This window comes from Equus quagga, chromosome 17 (assembly GCF_021613505.1).
Source record: "Equus quagga isolate Etosha38 chromosome 17, UCLA_HA_Equagga_1.0, whole genome shotgun sequence".
Classification (NCBI taxonomy): domain Eukaryota; kingdom Metazoa; phylum Chordata; class Mammalia; order Perissodactyla; family Equidae; genus Equus; species Equus quagga.
The window spans coordinates 12,953,110-12,980,758 of record NC_060283.1 but is presented as its reverse complement, the minus strand read 5'-3'; the positions used below and the strand labels follow the sequence as shown (position 1 = coordinate 12,980,758).

At 35.7% G+C, this 27,649-nt stretch overlaps 1 protein-coding gene across 1 annotated transcript; it reads right to left on the bottom strand.

Moving 5' to 3' along the window:
* Nucleotides 1-13,731: 13,731 nt before the first annotated feature.
* LOC124228333 (olfactory receptor 5AN1-like) lies at nt 13,732-14,670 on the bottom strand. Its single transcript, XM_046642733.1, has one exon. The coding sequence runs from the start codon at nt 14,668-14,670 to the stop codon at nt 13,732-13,734; it is 939 nt and encodes a 312-aa protein (XP_046498689.1).
* Between the last annotated feature and the right edge of the window lie 12,979 nt (nt 14,671-27,649).

The window sequence follows — 27,649 nt, the reverse complement described above, 5'->3', positions numbered from 1 at the left end:
AAGGAGACTATTAAAAAGTGGCCCATTTGACAAGCTCTGCTTCTTTAAGATATTTCATCAATAATCCTTCCTAATATTTAGTTAGCTGACTTTGGAAAAGTTCACCATATTTGTAGAGCAGGAAACAAAATCTGAAGAGCTTTGTTTATCAGGAACAATATGGGCAGGATCACTGTCAGAAAACCAAGCATTGCATTTATTCTCAACTGGTGGTCCCTCACTTCCTCAAGAACTGACCTGTTCATCAAAGTTGAACTGAGTCCACTCAGTTAGGGAGACTTCTGTAGAATGCTCAAATTTGACTTGTTAGTGGAACAAATCAGGAAGTATAGGCCTCTCAATAATTACCCACACCTTTTCTTCTGGCTCTTTGTTTTCTCCTTTTAAATATGAACAATAGTCTCAGAGGGGTTCCAGCTCCCCATTTTATGCCAAAGTGTATTGACACAGCCTATAAATTTAGATCATCCCTCTACAGATTTGTCTTTTCAGGCTAAATGAGCCACCATAGAAGAAGACTCCTTATAAAAATTAGACTTGAAGTACAATGATATTGAGTTGTTTGAAAACCTTTGAGATTCTTCCTGGGTCCTAGGCCTTCATATTCCTTAGAGCAGAGTCCCTAATTACTTACGTAAGAGTGCTGTAAAGATTTACTCTTCTTTTTATTGTGTGTGGTGTACCCAGGTATTCAGAAAGAGCCCACACATATTTCAACTTCCAGGTTCTGTGAGTATCCTACTCCATCACTACTCTGAGATGAGCGCATGGTCTTTTGTTAGTAAGGTTTGACTCACTCAGCCTCCCTCAAGAATGATCCAGCTGTGGGGGAAGAGGACCTTAAAAGCTTATGAGGTTTCTCTCACATCTAAAAGAGGACTTGGGAACACAGCTTGCAATAAAAAAGGAGCAATTAAAATCATGCAAGCTGTAAATAACCTCCCTCCTGGGTGATAGAGGGGAGACCAACTCTGTTAATGGGTTCCTTTTTTAGGCTCCGAGATCTTGCTTCAGGGTGTTCAAATTTTGAGACATGTTTATGTCAAGGAACCCTCCATTCACCCTGGAAGAATCATGGAGTTCATTTAGAGATCACTTCCATCCTACGCCCAAAGCATAGGAACAATCATCAGAGACCTCTGTCTGGGAAACATGCCAGGAAGTAGTGAACCTCCAGCAATGCTGAGTCAGACTCTCTGTGGTATAGGGAATCTCAGCTCTCTACTTTCTTGTTTTGGACCTTTTTTTTGTTTTTACTTTTAGATGGGACTTCTTGGGAGGGTTATATTCAGAAAGACCTTCCAGAGATTTGGAGTATGGAAGTAGAAACATAAATGATTCTCTTCTTCTCTCCCATGGCTTTGACTGCTTGTTTTAAAGGAAGAAGTGAGTAGAAGAGTGAGAATGAGAGAAGAAGAAAATTATTTTATGGAGAATGGCAGAGACAGGGAGGAAAAGAGGAATAATGGGGTAAAGTATGTATAATATTTCACCTAACATTTCCTTCCCCACATCTCTGATCATTCCTTTTTCTCAAGTACGTAAGTTATTAGGTTCTCAAGCTTCAGAGAAGGGATGTGGCAGTGAAAAGAAATCGAAGCAGAGATGATGTGGCCAAAAACATAAGTAAGTCTCAGAATGGCTTAGAGACAGCACAACTATCAAATAACTTTAGAGACACCAAAAACAGAGGGACCCTAACCAAAAGATTGTTAGGGCCTGAGTTGGCAGGCCAAAACTTAAGAAAATGTGGTCATGGGAGTCCAGGGAGATAGCAACTGGGCACTGAGGGCTTACACTCTACAGAATTTTCTGTGCCGTAGTCAAAGATGGGAGCAACAGAACAATTCCCATTTAACCAAGACTCGCTGTGAGCAGCAGAATCATCAGATCTTACAAGTCTTTAGGATGAGGATAAATGGAATTCAGTAGCAATTCATTTGTGATTTGACAGCTGAGGATCTGTTGAGGTAACATATTTCACAAGATGCTGCTATGGAGGGAAGTCAAGGACCCGATTCCCCTGTTGCTGTGGTATTATTCAGCCCTCTAGAACTTAGACACAAATGTAGAGAAAAGAAGAAACGATCCTTTAATTGACTAAGCTTTTTTCACAGAGGAGAAATAAGAAGAGTGCAAAGTAGGAATAGTGTGATGGAAACATAATGAAAATTGTATTTCTTGAATTCCTGATTTTGTAGATTGATTTTCAAAACCTGTCACATGCATCATAAGTATTATTTTCCTTCATGTGTATTATAATAGATCAATTCATTATATCCTAATGTATTTAACCTTTTTCTTCATGTAGCATATGGGTTATTTCCAAGTTGTCAATGAATATTTTTGAATATATCTACTCTGAAGCATTTCTACCATCCGAGTCCCTCCAAAATGGTTCCCAATGACCCTAGCTTCCTGGTATTCATAGGCTTGTGTATAACCCTACAATATTTAATAGGGCTATCCCATGTAACCAAGAATATTGGCCTCCTGTCATAAGCCAGCTCCAACTTGACAGCTATGTGAGAGATCTACTTTGGAAGTGGACCTGTCAGCCTTGATCTAGCTTCAAAGGACTTCAGCTTTGACCAACTACTTGAATGGAACCACATGAGGCTCCCTAAGCCAGAATTACACAGCCAGGTTGCCCCTGAATTCCTGACCCACAGAAAATATATGAGGTAATAAATGAATATTTTTGTTTGAAACCACAAAGTTTTGTAGTAATTTGTTGTGCATCAATAGATAACTAATATACTACAGGAAGAGACCAGTTACTCAAGGAGAGTCACATTTTTGTGATTCTTGGTATAAATTATAACATTTTTTTCAGAATTAGGAATCTTTCATGTTTAATGACAAAAGAAAAGAACTGAAACTGGTTAAAACAATCAAGTGAATCTATTAGCTCATAAAATTGAAGTCGTCAGAGAAAATTTGATCCTGTGGCTCAAACAATATTATAAATAAATGTCCAATTTCTTCCACAATATCTTCTTTAACTGAGTGTTTTAATTTTGGAGTTTTAGTTTTTTGAATACCCTAATGCTCCCTGCATCACCTTTGTGTCCTCTGAATTCTTTTCCTTTTATTACTCTTTGTTTATTTTAGAGCCTCTGTGTGGTTGTTCTTTGCTGTCCTTTCCCATTGCAAAGTGAGGCACTAAAAAGCAACATTTCAAGCATGGTTTTTCTGGCCAGATATTGTCCTCTGGTGGGGTTTCTGCTGGGCAATCTGGGGAGGACTTCACAATTGCTTTGATGGGCCCCAGCTTTAAGCATCAGGAGATATATATTTTATCTTGGGCGGGTCTTTCTCCAGAAAGGAATTCTCCAGTCTCCTGCCAAAGAGAAATCATCCCAGCTGGGAGTGTTCTGAGAGTTGAATGAGTGAATGCAGTAGGTGTGTGGTGGAAGGAGGGGCTCAAGCAGGGAGAATCTCCTTTTTCACTGTGCGTTTATTATCTTAATTCCTCTGTTTTTAGCATCCCCCCTTAGATATGTGTGATGACTCTAAGCCCATACTTCTTGGTTCAATTCTCCAGAGAATAAACCTTCAGTCTTCTGTTAGAGCAAGGGAAGGATTAGGAGGGAGGGACAGGAGTTTCTTGGATGCAAAAGCGGGGGAAGGCCTTGTCTAGTAGTCTAATTGTTCTTAGCAGATTTTTTTCAACCAAATATCCAGTTTTAAGCCCCACTCACTGTGCAGGTCCATAATGCCTTCAATTACTGATCCTTATTGAGGTCTTACAAGGGGAAACAACTTGTTGCTTCTTGTTTTTTGCTCTCCACTCTACCCAGGACCCATGGCTTCCTGATTTCTAGAATCTGAGTTGGTTATTCTTCATAAATCTGCCTCGCAGTTTCCAACCTTTGTTGTCACATTTCCTGTTATCCATATCTTCATGACTTTATAGGTTTTTTCTAAAAAACTTTTATTATCATTTTAGGTGGCCTCCAAGAATGAGCAAGACAAACATTTGGATTCAGCCCACAAGGTTTAACCAAATATCACAACCACATTTTCAAATTTCTTAAACCATTTAATATTTCCACCAGAAATAAGTTACAACATACTATTGCTCATTGTATTGTCCCCAGCATTCATATACTGTAATATTTAAATTATTTCAACATTTATTTTTTACTGATATTTCATTAGGTAGAAAAATTGATTTAACTTCCCTTTATTACCTTTGATATGAAACTTTTTGTATTTATGTTTATATATTTTTAATCATATTTATTTTCATCCTAATTTCTATTTATCTTATCTACTCATAAAAATGTAATTAGTTTATGCTATTATCTTACTACTGTCTATAACCTACTGATTATTCACTATCATATTTTCTAATGTTCCTAAGGCCTTATATCTGAGTAATAAATATATATACATATAAAAATGTATGTTATTTAATATATGATAAAAGCACATTTTGCTGTCATTCAGAAACTATAATTAGGCCATAGTTTTAAAACTTAAATTGCAGTATGTCAGGGTTGACTGAAAAACTGAGAAATTCTGTATCCCATGAATAAAGTAAAAAATAAATAATTTTACTTACGTATTTTAATAGATCTGAAAAACAGTTTTGTTGAATCACAATTTTGATTAATTTTACTATAAAAGGTCAGTTATTTTTGTTTTTTTTTTTTTGAGGAAGATAGCCCTGAGCTAACTGCTGCCAATCCTCCTCTTTTTGCTGAGGAAGACTGGCCCTGATCTAACATCCATGCCCATCTTCCTCTACTTCATATGTGGGATGCCTACCACAGTAGGGCATGCCACGTGGTGCCATGTCAGCACCCAGGATCTGAACCAGCGAACCCCAGGGCACCAAAATGGAATGTGGGCACTTAACTGCTGTGCCACCGGGATGACCTCATAGGTCAGTTATTTTTAAAACAAAAAAGTAAAGCATATTGTCACAATATAATATAGTCTAATATTTAAATAGTCATGATCTCCATGTTTCTCTCAGAAGAAGTCTACTGAGAACTTATCTGTAATGTGAATTATTCATTTTATTTTTGTTAAACACTTTCAGAAACTTTGTTGAAGGTTGGTTCTTAAATTGTTGTACTGTACTTACTGACTTAGTAAGAACCAAAATGTTAAGATTTGTGCTAAGACACAAGGTTAATTCATTTGACAAATATTGATTAGGGGCATACAATCTACCAGGAATTATTCAGATACTGGAATATTGAGGGTTCTGGTAAGTGTAAGTGATAGAAGCCAAGATAACTAAGAGTGTGCTGTGAACTAATCTTCCCCTCTTTCTTAAGAACCCAAAACAGACAGGTAGATAATGTCACAGAAAGTTTTATTGAAGCAAGTCTCCTCCATATCCTACTCTGAACTCATAACAACTCCTAGAAGAGGCAGGCTACCCTTTGAGGGTGGAGAAAAGATATTGTCAAACACAACTTTAAAGAAACATGCTCAGGACATTCAAATGGTCAACAGGTGCATGAAAAGATGTTTGTCATCACTAATCATCACGGAAATGCAAATCAAAACCACAATGAGATATCACCACACCTGTTAGAATGGCTATCATCAAGAAGAGAAGAGATAACAACTGTTGGTGAAGATATGGAGAAAAGGGAACCCTTGTACACTGTTGATAGGAATGTCAATTGGTTCATTCACTAAGGAAAACAATAAAGAGGTTCCTCAAAAAATTAAGAAATAGAACTAAAAGATTATCCATCAATCCTACTTCTGAATATATACCCAAAGGAGAGGAAAATAGGATATCATAAATATATATGCACTCCCATGTTTATTGCACCATTATTTGCAATAGCTGAAATACGGAATCACTGTAAGTGCCCATCAGTGGATGAATGGATAAAGAAGAAGTGATACACACACACACACACACACACACAATATTATTCTGCTATGAAAAAGAAGGAAATCCTTCCATTTGAGACAACATTGAAAGACTTTGAGTACATTATACTAAGAGAGAGAACACACACAGAGAAAGATAAACCCTATATGATATCACTTATATGTGGAATCTAAAAAAGCTAAACTTGTAAAAACAAAGAGGAAAATAGTGGATACCAGGGCCTTGGTTGTGGGGGAATATGAGAGAAGTTGTTTAAGGGTACAAATTTGCAACTAGTAGTAAATACGTCCTAGAGATCTAATGAAAAGTACAGTGACTATAGACAACAATATTGCCTTATAATATTCAAACTTAAGAGATTAGATCTTAATTATTCCAAACACATATTAGACATGATAATTATGTGACGTGATAGAGGTGCTAATTATCACTACAAATGCAATAATATCACAATATAGAAACATATCAAATCAACATGTTGTAGAATTTAATTTAACACTTGTATATCAAATATATTTTGATTTAAATTTTGTTTTTATTTTGAAAACAGACACAAGCTGAATATCAAAAAACAAAAGGATAAGAAATTAATGGTGAGTTGCCCCCAATTGTAATTGTAAAATAAAAGTAAATGAAATGCAATGACATCATCATCATGGCAGAGTAAGTTATTCTCTTTGTCTTTGCTTTCTAAGTTACAAACCATTGGAGTACCATTGACCAACAGAAGATCCCCTACACAGCATCACAGGAAAAATAACAGATCCCATACCTATATACAACTGAAGGCAGCTGGCCTGGACCCACAGGAGGCAATGGAACCAGAGTAGCAACACCCTCCTCCTCCTTTGGTATCAGTAATCCAGGGAATGGACCCCAGGATGGAAAGTGTAGGATCTCAAATACAATAAGAAGCAGATCAAAACCAAAGTAATCCAAGCTATACCCAATTAAGAATGGTAGTACTATCACAAGTGCCCCAGCAGAGACTTAACTCACCAAATACTGTGAATAACTACAGTAACATGGTACAAGAGAATGAGAAGGAAAACTCTCCAGAAACCAAATTTGAAGTCACAGAAGAATATAATCTAACTGAAAGAGAATTCACAATAGCTCTTCCACAGTAAATCAATGAGTTACAAGAAAACTCAGAAATATCGTTCAATGAGCTCAGGATTAAAAAAATAAAAAAAAACCAAACAAATGTTGGAGATGAAGAACACAATTATGAGATTAAAAATAAGTAAGAAAGCATTAAAGATAGAGCAGAACATATGGAGGGGAGAATTAGTGACCTCAAAGATAGAAGCTTAGAATTGATTCAGGTGGAGGACGAGAGAGAATGAAGATTTTAAAAAGTGAAGAAATTCTTCAAGAAATATCTGACTCAATTAGGAAAAGTAACATAAGGATAATAGATATCCCAGGAGGAGAAGAGAGGGGAAAAGGAGAAGAGAGCTTATTCAAAAGAACAGTAGCTGAGATCTTCACAAACCTGAGGAAGTAACTGGACTTACAATTACTTGAAACCAATAGAACTCCTAATTACATCAAGGCAAAAAGATCTTATCCAAGGCATATAATACCAAAGCTGTCAAAATTCAATGACAAAGAAAAAATATTAAGGGCCACAAGACAGAAGAAAATAACCTACAAAGGAATATTTATCAGGCTTTCAGCAAATTTACAAGTAGAAATCCTACAGGCTAGGAAAGAGTGGAATGATATATTCAAAATACTGAAGGACAAAAACTATCTGCCAAGAATACTCTGTCCAGCAAAATTATCCTTCAGATATGATAGGAAAATAAAAATTTCCCAAACAAGATCTGAGGGAGTTCATCATCACTAGGCCTATTGTAGAAGAAATGATGAAAGGGACCCTCCTACCTGAAACGAAAAGGAAAAATTATACAAAGCTTTGTGCAAAGAGATAAATAGAGAGAAAGAATCAAAATATTGCAGTTCTATATCAGAATAGGTTTGTATAAACAATTATAACACAAAAAATAAAGGGAAAGAAAGCATCAAAAAACAACTATCGATACTTCAATTTGGTCACAAACTCACAACACAGAAAAGAATAACTCATGACAAAAAAAAAAAACATAGGAAGGTAAGAGGAAAAGGGCTGAACCTGCATAGGCTAATAGAGATAAGAGGCTATCAGAAAAAAGTACTATCTCAATTATGAGATCTTTTATACAAATCTCATGGTAACCACAAAACAAAAAATCAGAGTCACAATTCAGAAATAAAGAGGAAACTGAGAAAGACATCACAGAAAAGCACCAAACTGAAACGGCAGAGAGAAATACAAGTAAAAAGAAACAACTTAAACATAAAACAACCAGAAAACAAAAACAAAAGATAAAATGACAGCAGTAAGCCCTCATAAGGCAATAATCCCTCTAAATGAAAATGAATTGATTCACCAATCAAAAAATGCAGAGTGGCTGGATGGATTACAAAAGAAGACCCAACAATATGGTGTCTCCAGGAAACACATCTCAGCTCTAAAGACAAACATAGACTCAGTGTGAAGGGATGGAAGATGATATGCCAAACAAATGGCAAGCAAAATAAAGTGGACAGAGTCATTCTTATATCAGACAAAACAAACATCAAGACAAAAAATATAACAAAAGACAAAGATTGGGATAATATAATGATAAAAGGGACATTCCACCAAGAATACATAACACTTATTAACATAAATGCACTTAACAAAGGAGCACCAAAGTACATAAAGCAACTGCTAACAGTCTGAAAGGGAGAACTTGACAGCAACACAGTAATGGTAGAGGATCTTAACACTCCACTTATTTCATTGGATAGGTCATCCAGACAGAAAGTCAACAAGGAAACAATGGCCTCAAATGAAACTCTAGGTCATATGGACTTAATAGATTTATATAGAACATCCCATTCAAAAACAGCAGAATACACATTTTTCTCAAGTGCATATGGAATATTCTCAAAGATAGACCATATGTTGGAAAACAAAGCAAGCCTCAGTGACTTTAAGAAGAATTAAATTGTATCAAAAGCCTTTTCTGACCACAATGCTATGAAATTAGAAATCAAGTACAAAAAAGGCCAGAAGTCACAAATATGTGGAAACAAGCAACATGCTACTGAATAACTGTTGAATCAATGAAGAAATCAAAAAATACCTCAGGAGAAATGACAGTAAAACACAGTGTACCAAACCTTATGGGATGCTGTGAAAGCAATACTAAGAGGGAAGTTTACATAACTACAAGCTTATTTCAAGAAACATGAAAAATATAAAATAAATAATTTCAAACTATACCTAAAAGAACTAGGAAAAGAACAAATGAAGCCCAAAGTCAGTAGAAGAAAGGAAATAATAAAAATCAGAGCAGAAATAAATGAAATAGAGACTAAAAAAATCAATAGAAAGGATCAATGAAACTAAGATCTGGTTCTTTGAAAAGTTAAACAGAATTAATAAGCCCTTATCCAGACTCAGTAAGGAAAATAGACAGAAGGCTCAAATAAATAAAATCAGAAATAAAAGTGGAGAAATTCCAATGGACACCACAGAAATACAGATTATAAGAGAATACTATGAAAAGCTATGTGCCCACAAAACTGGGTAATCTAGAAGAAAGGAATACATTCTTAGAAACATGCAGCCTCCTAAAACTGAATAAAGAAGAAATAGAGAATCTGAATAGAGCAATCACAAATAAAGAGATTGAAACAGTAATAAAAAATCTCCCAAGGAACAAAAGTCCAATACAAGGAAGTTTTACTGGTGAATTCTACCAAACATTGAAACAAGATTTAATACCTATCCTCAAACTCTTCCAAAAACTTGAAGAAGACAGGATGTATCCTAGCTCATTTTATGAGGCCAAAATTATTCTGATTCCAAAATCAGACAAGGAAAACGAAAAAGGGAACATTACAGGCCAATATTGCTGATGAACATAGATGCAAATCTCCTGAACAAATGTTAGCAAATCAAATACAACAATACATTGGAAGGATCATACAGCACTATCAAGTGAGATTTATTCCAGGGACACAGGGATGGGTCAACATCTGAAAATCAATTAATGTGATACACCATATAAACAAAGAAGAACAAGAATCACATGATCATCTCAGTAGATGCAGAGATAGCATTTGACAAGATTCAAAATACATTTATAATAAAAAAACTATGAATAAAATGGGTATAGAAGGAAAATAACTCAACATACTAAAGGCCATATATGACATACCCATAGCTATCACCATAGTTAATGGTGAAAAACTCAAAGCTATTTCTCAGAGGACAGTAACAGGAAAAGGATGTGCACTCTTGCCACTCATTCAACATATTAATGGAAGTTTTGGCCAGAGCAATTAGGTAAGAAAAAATAATAAAAAACATCCAAATTGGAGAGCAAGGTGCAAAACTGTCATTATTTGCTGATGACATAAATCAATATATAGAAAACCCTAGCAAATCCACCAAGAATCTATAAAAAACAATCAACAAATACAATAAAGTTGCAGGGCAAAACATCAACATAGAAAAATCAGTCACATTTCAATATGCTAACAGTGAACTGTCAGAAAGAAAAATCAAGACTACAATAGCAATAAAATATCTAGGAATAAATTTAACCCAGGAAGTAAAAGACCAATACGCTGAAAGCTATAAGACATTATTGAAAGAAATCAAAGAAGATATAAAGAAATGGAAAGATATTCCATGTACTTTGAGTGGAAGAGTAAACATAGTAAAAATATCCATATTACCTAAAGCAATCTACAAATTCATTGCAATTCCAATCAGAAACCCAATGACACTCCTCATGGGAATAGAGTAAATAATCCTAAAATCTATATTGAACAAGAAAGGACCCTAAATAGCCAATGCAATCCTAAGAAAAAAGAACAAAGTCAGAGGTATCACACTCACTGAATTCAAAATGTATTGCAAAGCTAGTAATCAAAAGAGCATGGTATTGGCACAAAAACAGATACACAGATCAATGGAAGAGAATTGAGGGCCCAGAAATAAAACCACACAACTACGGACAGCTAATCTTCAACAAAGGAGTAAAGAATGTGCAATGGAGAACATAAAGTCTCTTCAATGAATTGCATTGGAAAAGCTGGACAACAAAATGCAAAGGAATGTAAGCAGGCCATCATATTACACCATATCCAAACATTAACTCAAAATGGATTAAAGACTTCAATACAAGACCTAAAACCATAAAAGTCCTAGAGGAAAATATAGGCAGTAAGCTCTTTGAAATCGGTATTAGCAGTGCCTTTTTGAATACCATGTCTACTCAGGCAAAGGAGACAAAAGCAAGAATAAACAAATGGGACTGATCAGACTGAAAAACTGCATTGCAAAGAAATTACCAACAAAAGGAAAATATAACTCACCAACTGGGAGAAAATATTTGCAAATCATGTATGAGACAAGGGGGTAATCTGCAAAATATGCAAAAGAACACATACAACTCACCAACTTGGATACAATATTTGCAAATCATGTATGAGACAAGAGGGTAATATGCAAAATATATGAAAGAACGCATACAACTCAACAACAAAAATACAAACAAGCTAATCAAATAATGTGCAGAGGATATGAACGGACATTTTTTTCAAAGAGGATATATGGATGACCAACAGGTATATGAAATGATGTTCAATATCACTAATCATAAGGGAAATGCAAATCAAAACTACAATAAGATATCACCTTACTCCTGTCAGACTATCTATAATTACCAAGACAAAAATAACAAATGTTGGAGAGGATGTGGAGAAAAGGGAACCTCATACGTTGCGAGTGGAAATGCAAACTGGTACAGCCATTATGGAAAACAGTATAGAGATTTCTCAAATAATTAAAAATAGAAATACCATATGATCCAAATAGTCCAATCCCGGGTATATATCCAAAGAACATAAGAACACTAATTCAAAAAGATATATGCACCCATATGTTCATTGCAGCATTATACACAAAAGCCAAGACATAGAAGCAACCTAAGTGCCTATCAGTGGATGAATGGATAAAGAAGATGCAGCATATATACACAATGGAACACTACTCAGCTATTAAAGAAGATGAAATTTTACCATTTGCGACAAGATGGATGGACCTTGACTATATTATGTAAGCAAAAAGTCAGACAGAGAAAGTCAAATATCGTAAGGTTTCACTCATAAGTGGAAGATACAAGCAGTAACAACAATAAACAAACACAGGGAAATACAGATTAGATCAGCTGTTACCAAAGGGGATGGGTTGTGGGGCAAGGGGTGAAAAGAGTAAAAGGGCACATGAGTACAATGACAAATGGTAACTATTCTTTGGGGGGTGAACATGATGTAGTCTACATATAATTTGAAATGTAATGATGTATACCTGAAATTGATATAATGTTCTAAATCAGCATTACCTCAAAAAAATATATAAATAACAAGCCAAAAATAAGAATTCAATGAAACTCTAAGAATAACATGTAAATGTAATGACATGTTTTGTACCAGTTTGTTCAAGTCAGAGCAATCTCGAAAGTCAACATTCAGTGTTGCTACACATCTTTTTTTTAACCTGACCACAACTTTCTCTCCTACTTCACACAGCAAAAACTGTTCAGAGTTGAGAACCTTGCTTGTACCACCATCTATCTCCTTTCCTGGCCCTTGAAGTTTGCTGGAAATATCAGCATTAGAGTAACACAAACCATTCTACTTCATCTATAATATCACCCCAAAAAACCATAAATCTCTAAGACATAAAATGTTGAACAAAATGATAGGAAAGAAAGTATATCAATTTTCCATATTTGCTCTTTGTCTTTGCAATACTGAATATTCAGTAATTCTGTTATTATGACGAGCTGTCACATGTATTCTCACACCAAATAGTTTCAGATGTTTGAGATATGAAAAATGATTTGGTAGTGTGATCCCATTGGCTATGTGAACCAAGGGTAAATTTTCCAGATTGGATGGGGTAGAAAAAGGGAGAGTTGAGTCCCACAATATCAGAAATTGCTATTGGCTGTGACATGGATTTTGAATATCATCTCCCATCAGAAATCCCCACTGGACACTATGTGCAAAAATTAACTCATCAGATTCATAAATAAACGGCATTGAAGGGACAAGATACTTCCTTCCATTCCTTTTATGATTCAAATCACCTCCTCCTTCCTTAGACTATAGGTGGTATAGACTAGGATGTAATCAAAAATTTATTAGATGATTAGCATTGAAAGAGGCCTTAGACAAACACTAGCTAGGTAAGATTGGTCTTTGCAGTAGGCACAACCAGACCAATTGCACAGGATTGTTTCTGTCCAAAGTCACATCCTTGCTCTTTGTTCCTTCCTATTCTGGTCAGAAACACAAAACAAACATTGGTCACTTCTGTGTCTTAGTCATGCTGCTGCATCAAAATATTTGAGTGACAAAGTTTCTATATCCAAGAGGACCTCTGTCTGTTACCTTTCCTTTCATGTCAGAGTCCTGCAATTGGGCAGGGTTCAATCTCAGAAACTAAAGGAAGCAACAAGCTTTTAAACCTGATGTTTCATAAATGATGGAAAGATTGATATATAAATAAATGATCAATCTACTCCTCATGTAAGCTGATGTTCATGAACCTCTAGGACTTAAAGATATTGTGTTTGCATGGCATTGAGTCACCTATTGGTCCATTTTGGCATATTATTTGTGTCAAATTAAGTCTTCTTTTTCCAAAGGCAGTATGAATTTTGTTATAGTGCATTCTTGTGCATATTATTGTGGGTTAAGGTGATTCTGATAGGATAAATATGTCAAAAATCTCATAATCTGTGACCTCAGCAATACTTTCTCTTCTTTTGCAACCTCTTCAAGGCGTCTTTGATTTCTTTGTTCCTCAGACTATAAATCAAGGGATTCAACATGGGAATCACCACAGTGTAGAAGACTGATGCAAATCTGTCAAAGCTGGAGGAACCGCCAGAGCTGGAACTCAAGTAGACAAAGATACTTGAGGAATAGAAGAGGATCACTGCTGTCAGGTGAGAAGCACAGGTGTTGAAAGCCTTGGACCTGCCTTTAGCTGAAGTGATCTTCATAATGGAGATGACAATACAGCCATAAGATATCATGATAATTGAGACATTTATTATCCCAAAGATCACTATTAATACCGCAGTCATGAGTTGTACAAAGAAAGTGTCAGTGCAGGACAGGACTAACAGTTGTGGCATGTCACAGAAGAAGTGGTTGATGACATTAGGCCCACAGAATTGGAGCTGAAGCATGGCACACAATTGGGATATAGAACCAGAGAATCCTGCCATATAGGACCCAAGCACCATTTGAACACACAGAGTGGGTGACATGATGGATGAATAGAGAAGTGGGTTACAAATGGCAGCATATCGATCATAAGCCATGGCTGTCATGAGACAAGACTCACTCAGTCCCATGGTTGAAAAGATGAAGTATTGAACAGCACAACCCACAAGGGTGATGGTTTGCTGCTCCTGGAAAAAGTTGGAGAGCATCTTGGGGACTGTGGAGGTCACGTAGCAGATATCAATGAAGGACAGATTATGGAGGAAGAAGTACATGGGTGTGTGGAGATGGAAATCCATCCTTATTAAGATGATGAGAAACAGGTTCCAAATCAGAGTCAAAATGTACACCAACAGGAATACAACAAAGAGCACTGCTCTGATTCTGGGGAAATCTGAGAATCCCAAGAGGAGGAAATGGGTGATAGCTGTAATATTTCCTCCTTGAGTCATTGGCTTGGTGCTCCTAAAATGAGAAAAGAGTCAAAAGAATGCATTACTGACTCACGTGAAATGACAACATTATAATTCTCACATCTGCCATTTTCTTCCCTTCACTGAGCACTGAAAAATGGAAAACGCTTTACCATCCTAGAAGAAAGACTACAGTTTCCATCTAATTGTCAAATAGGACCTTCTCAGTGTTTCACGTTCCCAATTACCTGATGAGGTCTCAGAAAAATTAAAAGACATATTTTAAAAATATTAAATATTTATTAAATTAAATATTTAATATAGGACCCCAGAACCATCTGAACACACAGAGTGGGTGACATGATGGATGAATAGAGAAGTGGGTTACAAATGGCAGCATATCAATCATAAACCATGGCTGTCATGAGACAAGACTCATTCAGTCCCACGTTTGGAAGGGTGAAGTATTGAACAGCACAACCCACAAGGGTGATAGTTTGCTACTCCTGGAAGAAATTGGAGAGTATCTTGGGGGCTGTGGAGGTCACGTAGCAGATATCAATGAAGGACAGATTATGGAGGAAGAAGTACATGTGTATGTGGAGATGAAATATTAAATATTTTAAAATTTTTCTAAAAAGCAATAGAAACTCTATAATTATATGGGAGAGATCATTGTAAAACTGTAAGATTTTATAGGAATTTTGAAAATTCAATACATAACTGCTGCTTAATAATAGTGAGGTAAAACTGGCATCATTCCAGAATAAACTTGAAATAGCTCTTCTCTCCAAGATCTCATCTAGGTAGATTTTTAAAATTTTCTTCTTTTACACATAAGAAAAATTACCCTGTTTATAATAACTTCTCAAACTTTTTACAAATATATTTAATACAACACCTTCAACATGGCCTGGAAAATTATATCATAATTTATAATCCTGATATTTTCTTGGGGGATAGCATGTATGCCCAATAAAGTTATGAAGTAAGTCTTCTTAGGGAAGTCTTCATATGAACTATTCCTAAGGGAGGCTGGTACAAATATTAGCCCCAACTACTGTATCAATTGTAGGATATTTTGCATCTTAGGAAACAGCATAGTACTGTGGTTAAGGGTTCAGGCTTTAGAGTTTTTATTCTGAATGACGTCATCAAGATGGCAAAATAGGTCATTCACTTTGTCACTCTTGCCAGAAAAAATTAGCAACTACTCGTAACAACACATCATTTTGAAAATCCTAGAACACGGGGATGAGGCTGAAATATCCCCATGGGCCACAGAGAATGAGAAGAATCCTGTTAGAAAGTTAGAGGAACAGCTACACTCTGACTCCATGGTCCCTCCCCCTGCCAGCACTGATACCAAAGCCAGATAAGGACATTAGAAGAAAAGAAAACTGCAGGTCAATGTCCTTGACCTGTTGAATACAGATTCTAAATTTTCAAAAAAAAATCCTAACAAACAGAATTCAGCAGCATACTAAAAGGATCATACTCCACTATCAAGTAGGAGTCATTCTGAGGATGCACAGATGGTTTAGTATACAAAAATTAACAAAAGTGATAGTCACGTTAATAAAATGAAATATAAAAATCATATAATTCTCCATAGATGCACAAAAAGCATTTGACAAAATTCAACATACATTCCTGATAAAAATTCTCAATAAATTAGGTATAAAAGGAACTAAATTGAGCTTAATAAAGGCCATATTTAACAAAGTGACATCTAACATCATACTCAATGGTAAATGGTTGTAAGATTTTTTTCTAAGACCAGGAAGAAGACAAAGATGGCCATTCTCTTCATTCCTAAAACATGACAATAAGTCCTAGCCAACACAATAAAGTCAAAATAATAATAATAATAAAGCCTCATAAATGGAAATAAAAGATTGAAATTGTGTCTATTTGCAGATGACATGATTTTACGTATAGAAAATCCTAAAATCTTCACTAAAAACTGTTAGATCTAATCAAATAATTCACTAAAGTCCTGGGATACAAAATAAGCATTCTATATACTAACACAAATTGTCTGAAAAAGACATAAAGAACCAATCCCATTTACAATAGCATCAAAAACAATAAGATGTGTAGAAAAAAATTAAACAGGAAGGTGAAAGATCTCTTCACTGAAGACTATAAGTCACTGACCAAAGAAATTGAAAAAGGTACAAGTAAATTGAAAGGTATCCCATGTACATGGATTGGAAGAATTAATATTATTAAAAAGTCTATGCTACACAAATCTGCCAATAGACTCAATGCAATCTGCATCAAAATTCCAATGGCATTTTTCACAGAAATAGAACAAACAATCCTAAAATCCCTGTAGAACCACAAAAGACTTTGTATAGACAAAGCAATCCTGAGAAAGAAGAATAAAGCAGGCAAATGTTTCAAACTATGTTACAAAGCCATAGAAATAAAAACAGTATGCCACTGGCATAGAAACAGACACAAAGACCAATGGAACAGGATCAAGACCCCAGAAATAAAACTGTGTATATATGGTCAACTAACATTTGACAAGAGAGCCTAAAATACTCAATGGAAAAAAACAGTTTCTTCAATAAACGATGATGGGAAAATTGGATATTCACATGCAAAAGAATGAAACTAGACCCTGATCTTACCTCACTCACAAAAATAAACTCAAAATGAATGAAGACTTAAGTGTAAGACCTGTAATCATAAGACTCCTTGAGGAAAACATAGGGAAAAAACTTCTGAACATGGATTGGAAATGATGTTTTGGATATCACACCTAAAGCACAAGCGAAATTAAATAATTAAATAAATAAATACATAAGATGGATTATATCAAACTAACAGGCTTCTGCACAGCAAAGAAAATGATAAGCAAAATGAAAAGGTAACCAACAGAATAGCAGAAAATATTAGCACATCACATCTCTGATAAGGAGTTAATATCTAAAATATATAGGAACACATACAACTCCGTAGCAAGAAAATAAATAATCCAATTCAAATTTTTCATAGGACCTGAATAGATAGTTTTCCAAAGAAGACATATAAAATGCCAACAGGTACATAAATATTTGCTCAACATCATAATCATCAGGGAATTGCAAATCAAAATCGCAGTGAGATACCAACTCACAACTGTTAGAATGGCTATAATCAAAAAGGAGACAACAACTCCTGGCCAGAATGTGGAGAAAAGGGAAACGTGCACTGCTATGAGAATTTAAATTGGTATAGTGACTATGGAAAACAGTATAGAGTTTTTTCAAAAAATTAAAAATAGACCTACCATATGATCCAGCAATTCCATATCTTGCATATATATATATACACAAAGGAAATGGTATCACTGCCCCTAAAACAAACCTGTATCCCAATGTTCATTGCAGGATTATTTATTATAGCCAGAGTATTGAAACAATCTAAGCAACCACCAACAGATAAATGGATAAAAAGTCAAATTATATATTTATAAATATAAATAACACATGTATAAATAACATAAATAATAGGATGTATCATAAAGGAATATTGTTCAGGCATAAAAAAGAAGGATATCCTGGAATTTGTGACAATATGGATAGACCATCAGGATATTATGCTGAGTAAGATCAATCAGACAGAGAAAGGCAAGCACATTATGGTCTCACTGTATGTGGAATCTAAAATGAAACAAACTCATAGAAACAAAGATCAGATTTGTGGTGGCCAGAGGCAAGGAGTGGAAGGTAGGGGAATTGGGTGAAGGTGGTCAGAAAGTAAAACATTTCCAGTTATAAGGTAAATAAGATCTGTGAATATAATGTACAGCATGATGAGTATAGTTAACAATACTGTATCATATATTTAAAAGTTGCTAAGAGACTAGATCTCAAAAGTTCTCATCACAAGGAAGAATACTGTAATTATGTGAGGTGATGAAGATTAATCTTACTGTGGTAATCATTTTATTATATATATATATATATATAGTAAATTATGTTGTACACCTTGAACTTATACAATGTTGTATATCAACCGTATATCAATACAAATGGAAAAAAATAATTTTAGTTTTGATACTCTCTCATGCTCTGAACTTACCCTGGTGGTTTTAACACACTAGAAATGATTTACTCATAACAAAGTGAGGACAAGAGCCCCTTAACTGTAAGGTTAATGGGAGGGTTTTATGAGGAAATTCATGACACTGCTCAGCACACAATCCAGGACACATTAATTGTTCAATAGATGTTGGCTATTACTATCATTGATTACTTACAGATAACTATGAATGACAGCTGTACCTGTAAAAAGGAATGCCAGGGGTGCTAGAATTTATGGGTTAACTTGGGGAAATTCCTGAGACATCATCAGTTCTGTAGACAGCTAGGCATCATTACTTCTGGGCAGGTGTAGATTCAGACCTAGCATCCAGACAAATCAAACCACCTGAAGTCATAAAGACACAAATCACAGAAATGATCTTCTGTTTAGTTTGCTTCAGTTCATGCACACTTGAGTCAACAGATAACCAGCATCAAGCTATGATGAGCATTGATGTCGAGAAAGAGTCAAAGCAACTGTTTCAATTCCCAAATACAACAAAAGTATATTTCATATGTTTCTTGATACATTCAGTGTGTTATAGCTCACTAATAGATTCATAGCAGATAACAACAACTGGCTATGTTCCATATCCAAAGTGATCTTCCTTGAGTTGAAAGAGTAAATCAATATTAATGACCAAGAAAATTTTGAAAAAAGATTAATAATTAAAAAGACTTGGAGATTCAGAGTTTAAAAAATAATATAAACATTAACAATTCCTTATTCTTGTAAAAATAGACATGTCAAAAGAAGAAATAGAATTTAACAAGTAAATTTTAACATTGGTAAGAATTTAACATACGATATAGGTAGTATTTTAAACTGATAGAAAAAGGATAATCTCTGCCCGAAGTGATCGCTTAAACCTGGCTCACTATCAGTAAAAAGCATTAGAGGGATTAATAGATATGCATTTATATAATCTTAGGATGGGAAAGAAATTTCTAAACTATAACATGAAGCCAGAAACTATGAGAAAAAATATGATATAACAATTTAAACTTGGCTATGGGTGAAAAACCTACTTATATAAATACAATTGATAAACTGTAAATTGGGGAGAATAGAATCATCTATAATATAATGAGACAATATCTATAAAGGTTAACACATTGTCGATATCAAGCAGTTAATTTTGCACATTCCGCTTTGGTGGCCTGGGGTTTGCTGGTTTGGTTCCCAGGTGCAGACATGGGACCGCTCATCAAGCCATGCTGAGGCAGCTGCCCCACATATAAAGTACAGGAAGATGGGGACGGATGTTAGCTCAGGGCCAGTCTTTCTCAGCAAAAAAGAGGTGGATTGGCAGCAGATGTTAGCTCAGGGCTAATCTTCCTCAAAAAAAATAAAATAAAAATTTTAAAAAAGGCAGTGGACTGTCTAAAGTTGGGAAACACAGACAAGCATATTTTATCTTAGTTAATCCTGAAATTCAGCAAGTTATTATTTTGATTCAGTGCTCAATTATTAATATCTACAATGTGTTAGCCTTTATACATATTGTCTCATTATATTATAGATGATTCTATTATCCCCAATTTACAGGTGAAAAACAGAAATTAACAGCGTTTGAGATCATACACTTAGGAAATTGAGAACCAGTACTCAACATCCATGCCTGACAGTTTAGTTTAGAAATTATTCTTTTCACTGTATACCATAGAATTTGGGTAAGGTGAAAGAAAACCTGAAGAAGAGATATAAGTGCAGGGTGTGGAAGTGAGAAAGAGGGGAGAGTTGAAGAATGAATGAGATTGAGGACCATAACCCATGCCTCATGTACTTCCTCTTCCTACTAGAAGAATCACACAGCAATTGAGATAGCATAGAATTCACTGTTTTCTATAAATCTTGCTCTCTGACCTTGACCCAGATCCTCCAGGAAGACAAGCTTCTTGCCAAAGGTTGAAATTGCTTATTTCTTTTCCAAAGGAATTTTACAACTGGACCCTATTACACTCCAAGATGTGTGATTTTGGCCATGAAATTGGCTGTCCACTCACAGCCAAAGAGATGCGCATATCTGGAGTCCTCTTAAATATGTTATTAGGACAGAGGTGAAAGGAGAAAAGACAATTACAGGGAGAAAACTCTCCATGCACTTGCTCTCTTGAGACATAGAGTTCTTTTCCTGATAATTTCATGTCCCACTTTCTCATGTCCCTTCTGATTCAATTCCCCACTTCCCCATGGTCCTATTATGATCTCATGATTATAGCTTTTCTTTTAATACAGTTGGAGTCACTGAAGTTGGAAAGCACCTAGAGATCATCTAGTCCGATACCGTGAATTTCCTGGTGAGGATCTGAAGCCAGTGGAGCTAAGAGATTTCCCCAAGATGACACATCTGGTTGATGATACAGCCTGATAACAATAAATTAGATATGTAGACACTTACTTGTTTACAGAGTACTTTCATTTTAAGTACACTTTCTCAACTAGCTGACCTAAATCAATCATCACAGCAGCAATGTGAGGCAGATAGGGCTGATTTCCTATGCACAAATGAGGAAAACAAGTCAATAAGGAATACAGTAGAACTTATTTATTACAAAATCATAACTTATCATGGTTACAACCATGGGCATTGATATCAGCCAATCTGGTTTGAATGCCAGTTTTCCACTAGCTGATTGAGTGAACTTCAGCAAATTAAGCTCTTCAAGCCTCAGAATTTTCACCTATAAAATAAGGCTGATAGTGGTAGCTCCTTGATAGAGTAGTTTGTCATACAGAGAATCAAATTAGTTAAATGCTTATAAAGCACTGAGACTGTGTAGTACACAGTATGCCTTCTATTAATAGGTTTAATTTTGTGTTCTAAATTGGAGTTCTTTTCCACATATTATGCTGCATTACTGGGAAGAAGGCATCAAGATTGAGGTGTAGGTGGACTCTAAACTCCCCCCCTCCCATGGACACAACAAATTTACAACTACTCTTGGAAGAATTACCTCTTGGAGATCACTGAAAAGTGAATAAAAAGAACACTGGCAACAAGGGACAGTGCTGGCAGAGCTAGAAGAGGTAGAAATTCCTTACTGGAGAGAAAAAAAGCCACCTTCAAGCTATGACACTTCTCAGCTGGGAGGGAATGATCCTAAGGTACGAAGCCATTTCTGGAGGATTGGGCTGTCTGAGTAGGGGAAGATTACTGCCATAAGCAACTTTTAGATTCAACACAAATGAGATAGGTGTCATAATTTTTGGCTTTGCTGGCTATTAACTACAATAAGGAATACCCCCCAAAAGCTATCAGACATAAGGGGAACAAAAGCCTACTCTTAAAGAGCCCATGTGCAAATTCACCCATTTTGGAAAGCAACCTAAAATCACCAGAAAGAAAAGTGTACAGTCCTTTGGTGAAAAGAGAATCACTTGATAGGCTCTGGGTGGATCTCGCTGAGAAGTGAGACATCCACAGGGACTGAGACATTGGCAGTGGGCATTATTATGATCTAGTACAGGCAAGCTGACACAGAAGCTGCCAAATGCCATTGGAATTCTTCCTCTGGCCTGCCAGCACAGGGGTCTGCGCCCCCCCCCCCCCACTAGAGCACTGATTTAATCCAGTTCAGCCAGGACAGACAGCGTGCCCTTGGGACTGGCACCATCTAACAGCAAACCCGTGGACAACTTGTGGTTCCACAGATGTGGGGTGCTTGGAACCTCTGCTGCCAGGTGAGTGGGTCTATCTCTGTGGGGCAGGGCATGCATGAGGAGCAGGTCTGCATTGGCAGAGTGTGTGGAGCCTCTGCAGTGATGCAACTGTGTCCGCTTAAGTGGGTGGGGGCATGCGCACATGGCAAGACTGTGTTGATGATGTATGTGGCCCTGTGGGTGGTGGGTTTTGTCAGCTGCAGCAGACTTGTGCTTATCAAACAACCACATAGGGGATCGGCCCCATCTTCCAAAGCCTGAATAAATTGGATGCTCCCATGCCTGGGGCTGGCCCAACTCAGCTGCAATCCTGAGAGAGCTGGCAATAGCCTTGCAAGTCATAGGCCTATAGCTGTTGTCAGTCCCTCAGTCTAGCAACCAGCCACACAAGGGGAACTACTCACTTAACAGAAAAAGTGCAATAGGGACATGATATGAGACCTTTCAATCAACTGTTCTGGGGCTCCCCACACTTGATAAACTGACTAAGGTGACCATAGCAGCAACATGAAACTGAACCTTACAACCAGCCAGCCAGGGGGACAGCCTAGCCTCCCCAGGCACCTGCAGCAAGAGCAACCCTGCCACAACAGAACACATGTAGCCCCCACAGGGGACACTCCTGAAACATTTGGAACTAGTCACAAGAGGGAAAAAGACTGATGGACCTCAAGGCATCTCTTAAATAAAGCCACCTGTCTAAGATTGGGAGATGTAGGTGACCTACCTAATACACAGATATAAGCACAGAGAAAGAAGCAAAATGAGGAGACAAAGGAATATGTTCCAAATAAGGGAAAAGGACAAAACCCAGAAAAAGAGCTAAATGAAACAGACATAAACAATCTACCTGACAAAGAGTACAAACTAATAGTCATAAGGGTGCTCACTGATCTTGGGAGAAGAAGGGATGAACTCAGTGAGAACTTCAACAAAGAATTGGAAAATATAAAAAATAATCAATCAGATGTGAAGAATACAATACTGGAAATGAAAAATTCATTAGAGGGACTCAATAGCAGAGTAGGTGATACATAAGAATATATCAATGAGCTGGGTGAAAGTGTAGAGAAAATCGCTCAAGCTGAACATAAAAGAAAAAAAGAATTAAAAAGAACTAGGACAGTCTAAGGGACCTCTGGGACAACATCAAGCACACTAATATCCATATTATATTTGTCCCAGAAGGAGAAGAGAAAGAAAAAGTGGGAGAGAATCTATTTGAAAAAATTATAGCTGAAAACTTTCCTAACCTAAGGAAAGAAATAGACATCCAGGTACAGGAAGCACAGAGAACACCAAACAAGGTAAACTGAAAGAGGTCCACATTATAATTAAAATGTTAAGAATTAAAGATAAAGAGACAGTCTTAAAAGCTGCAAGAGAAAGACAACAAGTTACATACAAAGGAAACCACATAAGACTATTGGCTTACTTCTCAGCAGAAATTTTACAGGAGTCAAATCACTTGTAATGGCAAATATACAATAGAGATAGCAGATCAATAAAAAGGACATAAGACAAAAGTACTACAGTTATCTATTTCCATGATGAGGGTAACAGATACACATGCAAAAAGAAAAGAGATTAGGATGTCAAAAACATAAAATATGGGAAGAGAGGAAGAAAAGAGTAGCATTTTCAGCAAGAGGTCAAACTAAAGGGTTCATCAACTTAATATAGATTGCTATATACATAGGTTACTGTATGTGAACCTCATCATAATCACAAACCAGAAACCTATAATAAATACACAAAAAAGAGAGAAAGGAACTGAAACATAATGCTCAAGAAAGACATTGAACCACAGGGGAAGATTCAAGAGAAGAAGAAAGGAACAGAGACAAACAATTAAAACATTGAGAAAAACAGTTAGAAAATGGCAATAAGTACACTCTTATCAATAGATACATTAAATATTCATAAGCTAAATGTTCTAATAAAAAGGCATAAGGTGGCCAACTGAACAAAAAAAAGAAGATCTATATATATGCTACACACAAGAGACACACTTCAGACCTAAAGACACTCACAAGCTGAAAGTGAAAGGATGGAAAAAGAATCTCCATGCAATGACAATGAAAAGAAGGCTCTGGTAGAAATATTTGTATCAGAAAAAAATGGACTGTAAAACAAAACTGTTAACAAGAGGCAAAGAAGGGCACTGCATAATCACAAAAGGAACAATCCAATAAGATGATATAACACTTCTAATTATCTATTCACCCAACATCGAAACACCTAAATACATAAAGCCATTATTAACAGACATAAAAGGAGAAATAGGCAATAACATAATAATAGCAAGGGACTGTAACACTCCACTTAACACTCCACCAATGGGTATATCATCCAAACAGAAGATCGATAAGGAAACATTAGCCTTAAATGACATGTTAGACCAGATGGACTTAGTAGATATATATAGAACATTCCAAACAAAAGCTGCAGAATACACACTCTTCTCAAATGCACATGAAACATTCTCCTGGGTAGATCACATATTAAGCCACAAAACAAGTCTCAATAAATTTAAGAAGACCGAAATTACACAAAGCATCTTCTCTGGCCACAATTGTATGAAACTAGAAATCAACTACAGAATGCAAATTGGAAGAGCCACAAATATGTGGAGATTAAACAAAAGGTTACTGAACAATGATTAGGTCAATGAAGAAATCAAAGGAGAGATCAAAAAATACCTGGAGAGAAATGAAAATGAAAATAGGACATGCCAAAATTCATGGGATACAGCAAAAGTGGTTCTAACAGGGAAGTTTACAACAATACAGGCCTACCTCAACAAACAAGAAGAATCTCAAATAAACAATCTAACAGTATACTTAAAGGAACTGCAAAAAGAAGAATGAACCAAGCCCCAAATCAGCAGAAGAAAGGAAAGAATAAAAATCAGAGCAGAAACAAATCAAATAGAGACAACAAAAACAATATAAAAAACTGATGTAACCAAGAGCTGTTTCTTTGAAAAGATAAATAAAATAGACAAAACTTTAGAAAGACTCAACAAGATAAAAAAGACAGAAGGCTCAAATAAAAAAAATCAGAAGTAAAAGAGGAGAAATTGCAATGGACACCTCAGAAATACAAAAGATTATAAGAGAATACTATGAAAAGCTATATGCCAATAAATTGGATAATCTAGAAGAAATGGACAAATTCTCAGAATCATACAACCTTCCAAAATGTAATCAAGAAAAAATAGAAATTTGAATAGACTAATCACCAGTAAGGAGATCAAAACAGTAATCAAAAACCTCCCCAAAAACAAAAGTCCAAGACTATATGGCTTCCCTAGTGAATTTGACCAAACACTCAATGAAGATTTAATACCTAGTCTTCTCAAACTCTTCCAAAAAAGTCAAGAGGAATGAAAGCTTCCTAACTCATTCTGGAAGCCAATATTATCCTGATAACAAAACAAGACAAGGACAACACGGAAAAGCAAAATCACAGGCCAGTATCACTGATGAATATTGATGCAAAAATATTCAATAAAATGCCAGCAAATTGAATACAATTCATCAAAAAGACCAAGTGGGATTTATTCCAGGGATGCAGGGATGGTTCAACCTCCACAAATCAATCAATGTGATACACCATATAGACAAAAGGAAGAATAAAAACCATATGATTATCTCAATAGATACAGAGAAAGGATTTGACAAGATACAGCATCTATTTATGATAAAAATTCTAAATAAAATGGGTATAGAAGGAAAGTATCTCAACATCATAAAGGCCACATATGAAAATCTCACAGCTAATATAATTCTCAATGCAGAAAAACTGAAAACTATTCCTCTAAGAACAGGAACCAGAGAAGGATGCCCACTTTTGCCACTTTCATTTAACATAGCAGTGGAAGTTCTAGCCAGTGCAATCAGGCAAGAAACAGAAATAAAATGGATGCAAATTGGAAATAAAGAAGTGAAACTGTCACTATTTTCACATGACATTATTTTATATATAGAAAACCCTAAATAATTGCACAAAAAACTTTAGAAACAATAAATGAATACACTAAAGTTGCAGAATACAAAATCAACATACAAAAATCAGTTGGGTTTCTATACATTAACAACCAAGTAGCATAAAGAGAAATTAAGAATGCAATCCCATTTACAAGTGCAACAAAAAGAATAAAATACCTAGGAATAAACTTAACCAAAGAGGTGAAAGACTTGTAGACTGAAAACTATAAAATATTGTTGAAAGAAATAGGACACAAAGAAATGGAAAGATATTCCATGCTCTTGGATTGGAAGAATTAATGTAGTTAAAATGTCTATACTTCCTAAAGCAGTATACAGATCAATGCAATTCCTATCAAAGTTCCAAAGACATTTTAAACAGAAAAAGAACAAAGAATCCTGAAATTTATATGGAACAAAAAAGACTCCAAACAGCCAGAGGAATCCTGAGAAAAAGGAAAAAACCTGGAAGTATCACACTCTCTGTTTTCAAAATATGCTACAAAGCTATAGTAACCAAAACAGCATGGTACTGGCACAAAAACAGACACACACATCAATGCAACAGAATCGAGAACTCAGAAATAAACCCACACGTCTACGGGCTGGCCCCTATGAGCAGCTAATTTTTCACAAGGGGACCAAAAACATACAATCGAGAAAGGAAAGTCTCTTCAATAAGTGGTGTTTGGAAAACTGGACAGCCACACGCAAAAGAATGAAAATAGACCACTATCTTACACCATACACAAAAATTAACTCTAAATGGATTAAAGATTTGAATGTAAGATCTGGAACCATTAAACTTCTAGAATAAAAGATAGGCAATACACTCTTTGACATTGGTCTTAGCAGCATATTTTCAAGTACCATCTCTTACCAGGCAAGGGAAACAATAATCAGATGGGACTACATCAAACTAAAAAGCTTCTGCACAGCAGAAGAAATCATCAACAAGATGAAAAGACGACCTAATAATTGGGAGAATATGTTTGCAAACCATATATCTGATAAGGGGTTAATATCCAAAATATATAAAGAACTCATGCATCTCAACAACAAAAAATCCAACAACCCAATTAAAAAATGGGCAAAAAATCTGAACAGACATTTCTGCAAATAAGTTATACAGATAGCCAACAGGCACATGAAAAGATATTCAACATCACTAATTATCAGGGAAATACAAATCAAAACTACAACAAGGTATCACCTCATACCTGTCAGAATGGCTATATTTAACAAGACAGGAAATAGCAAGTGTTGGAGAGGATTTGGAGAAA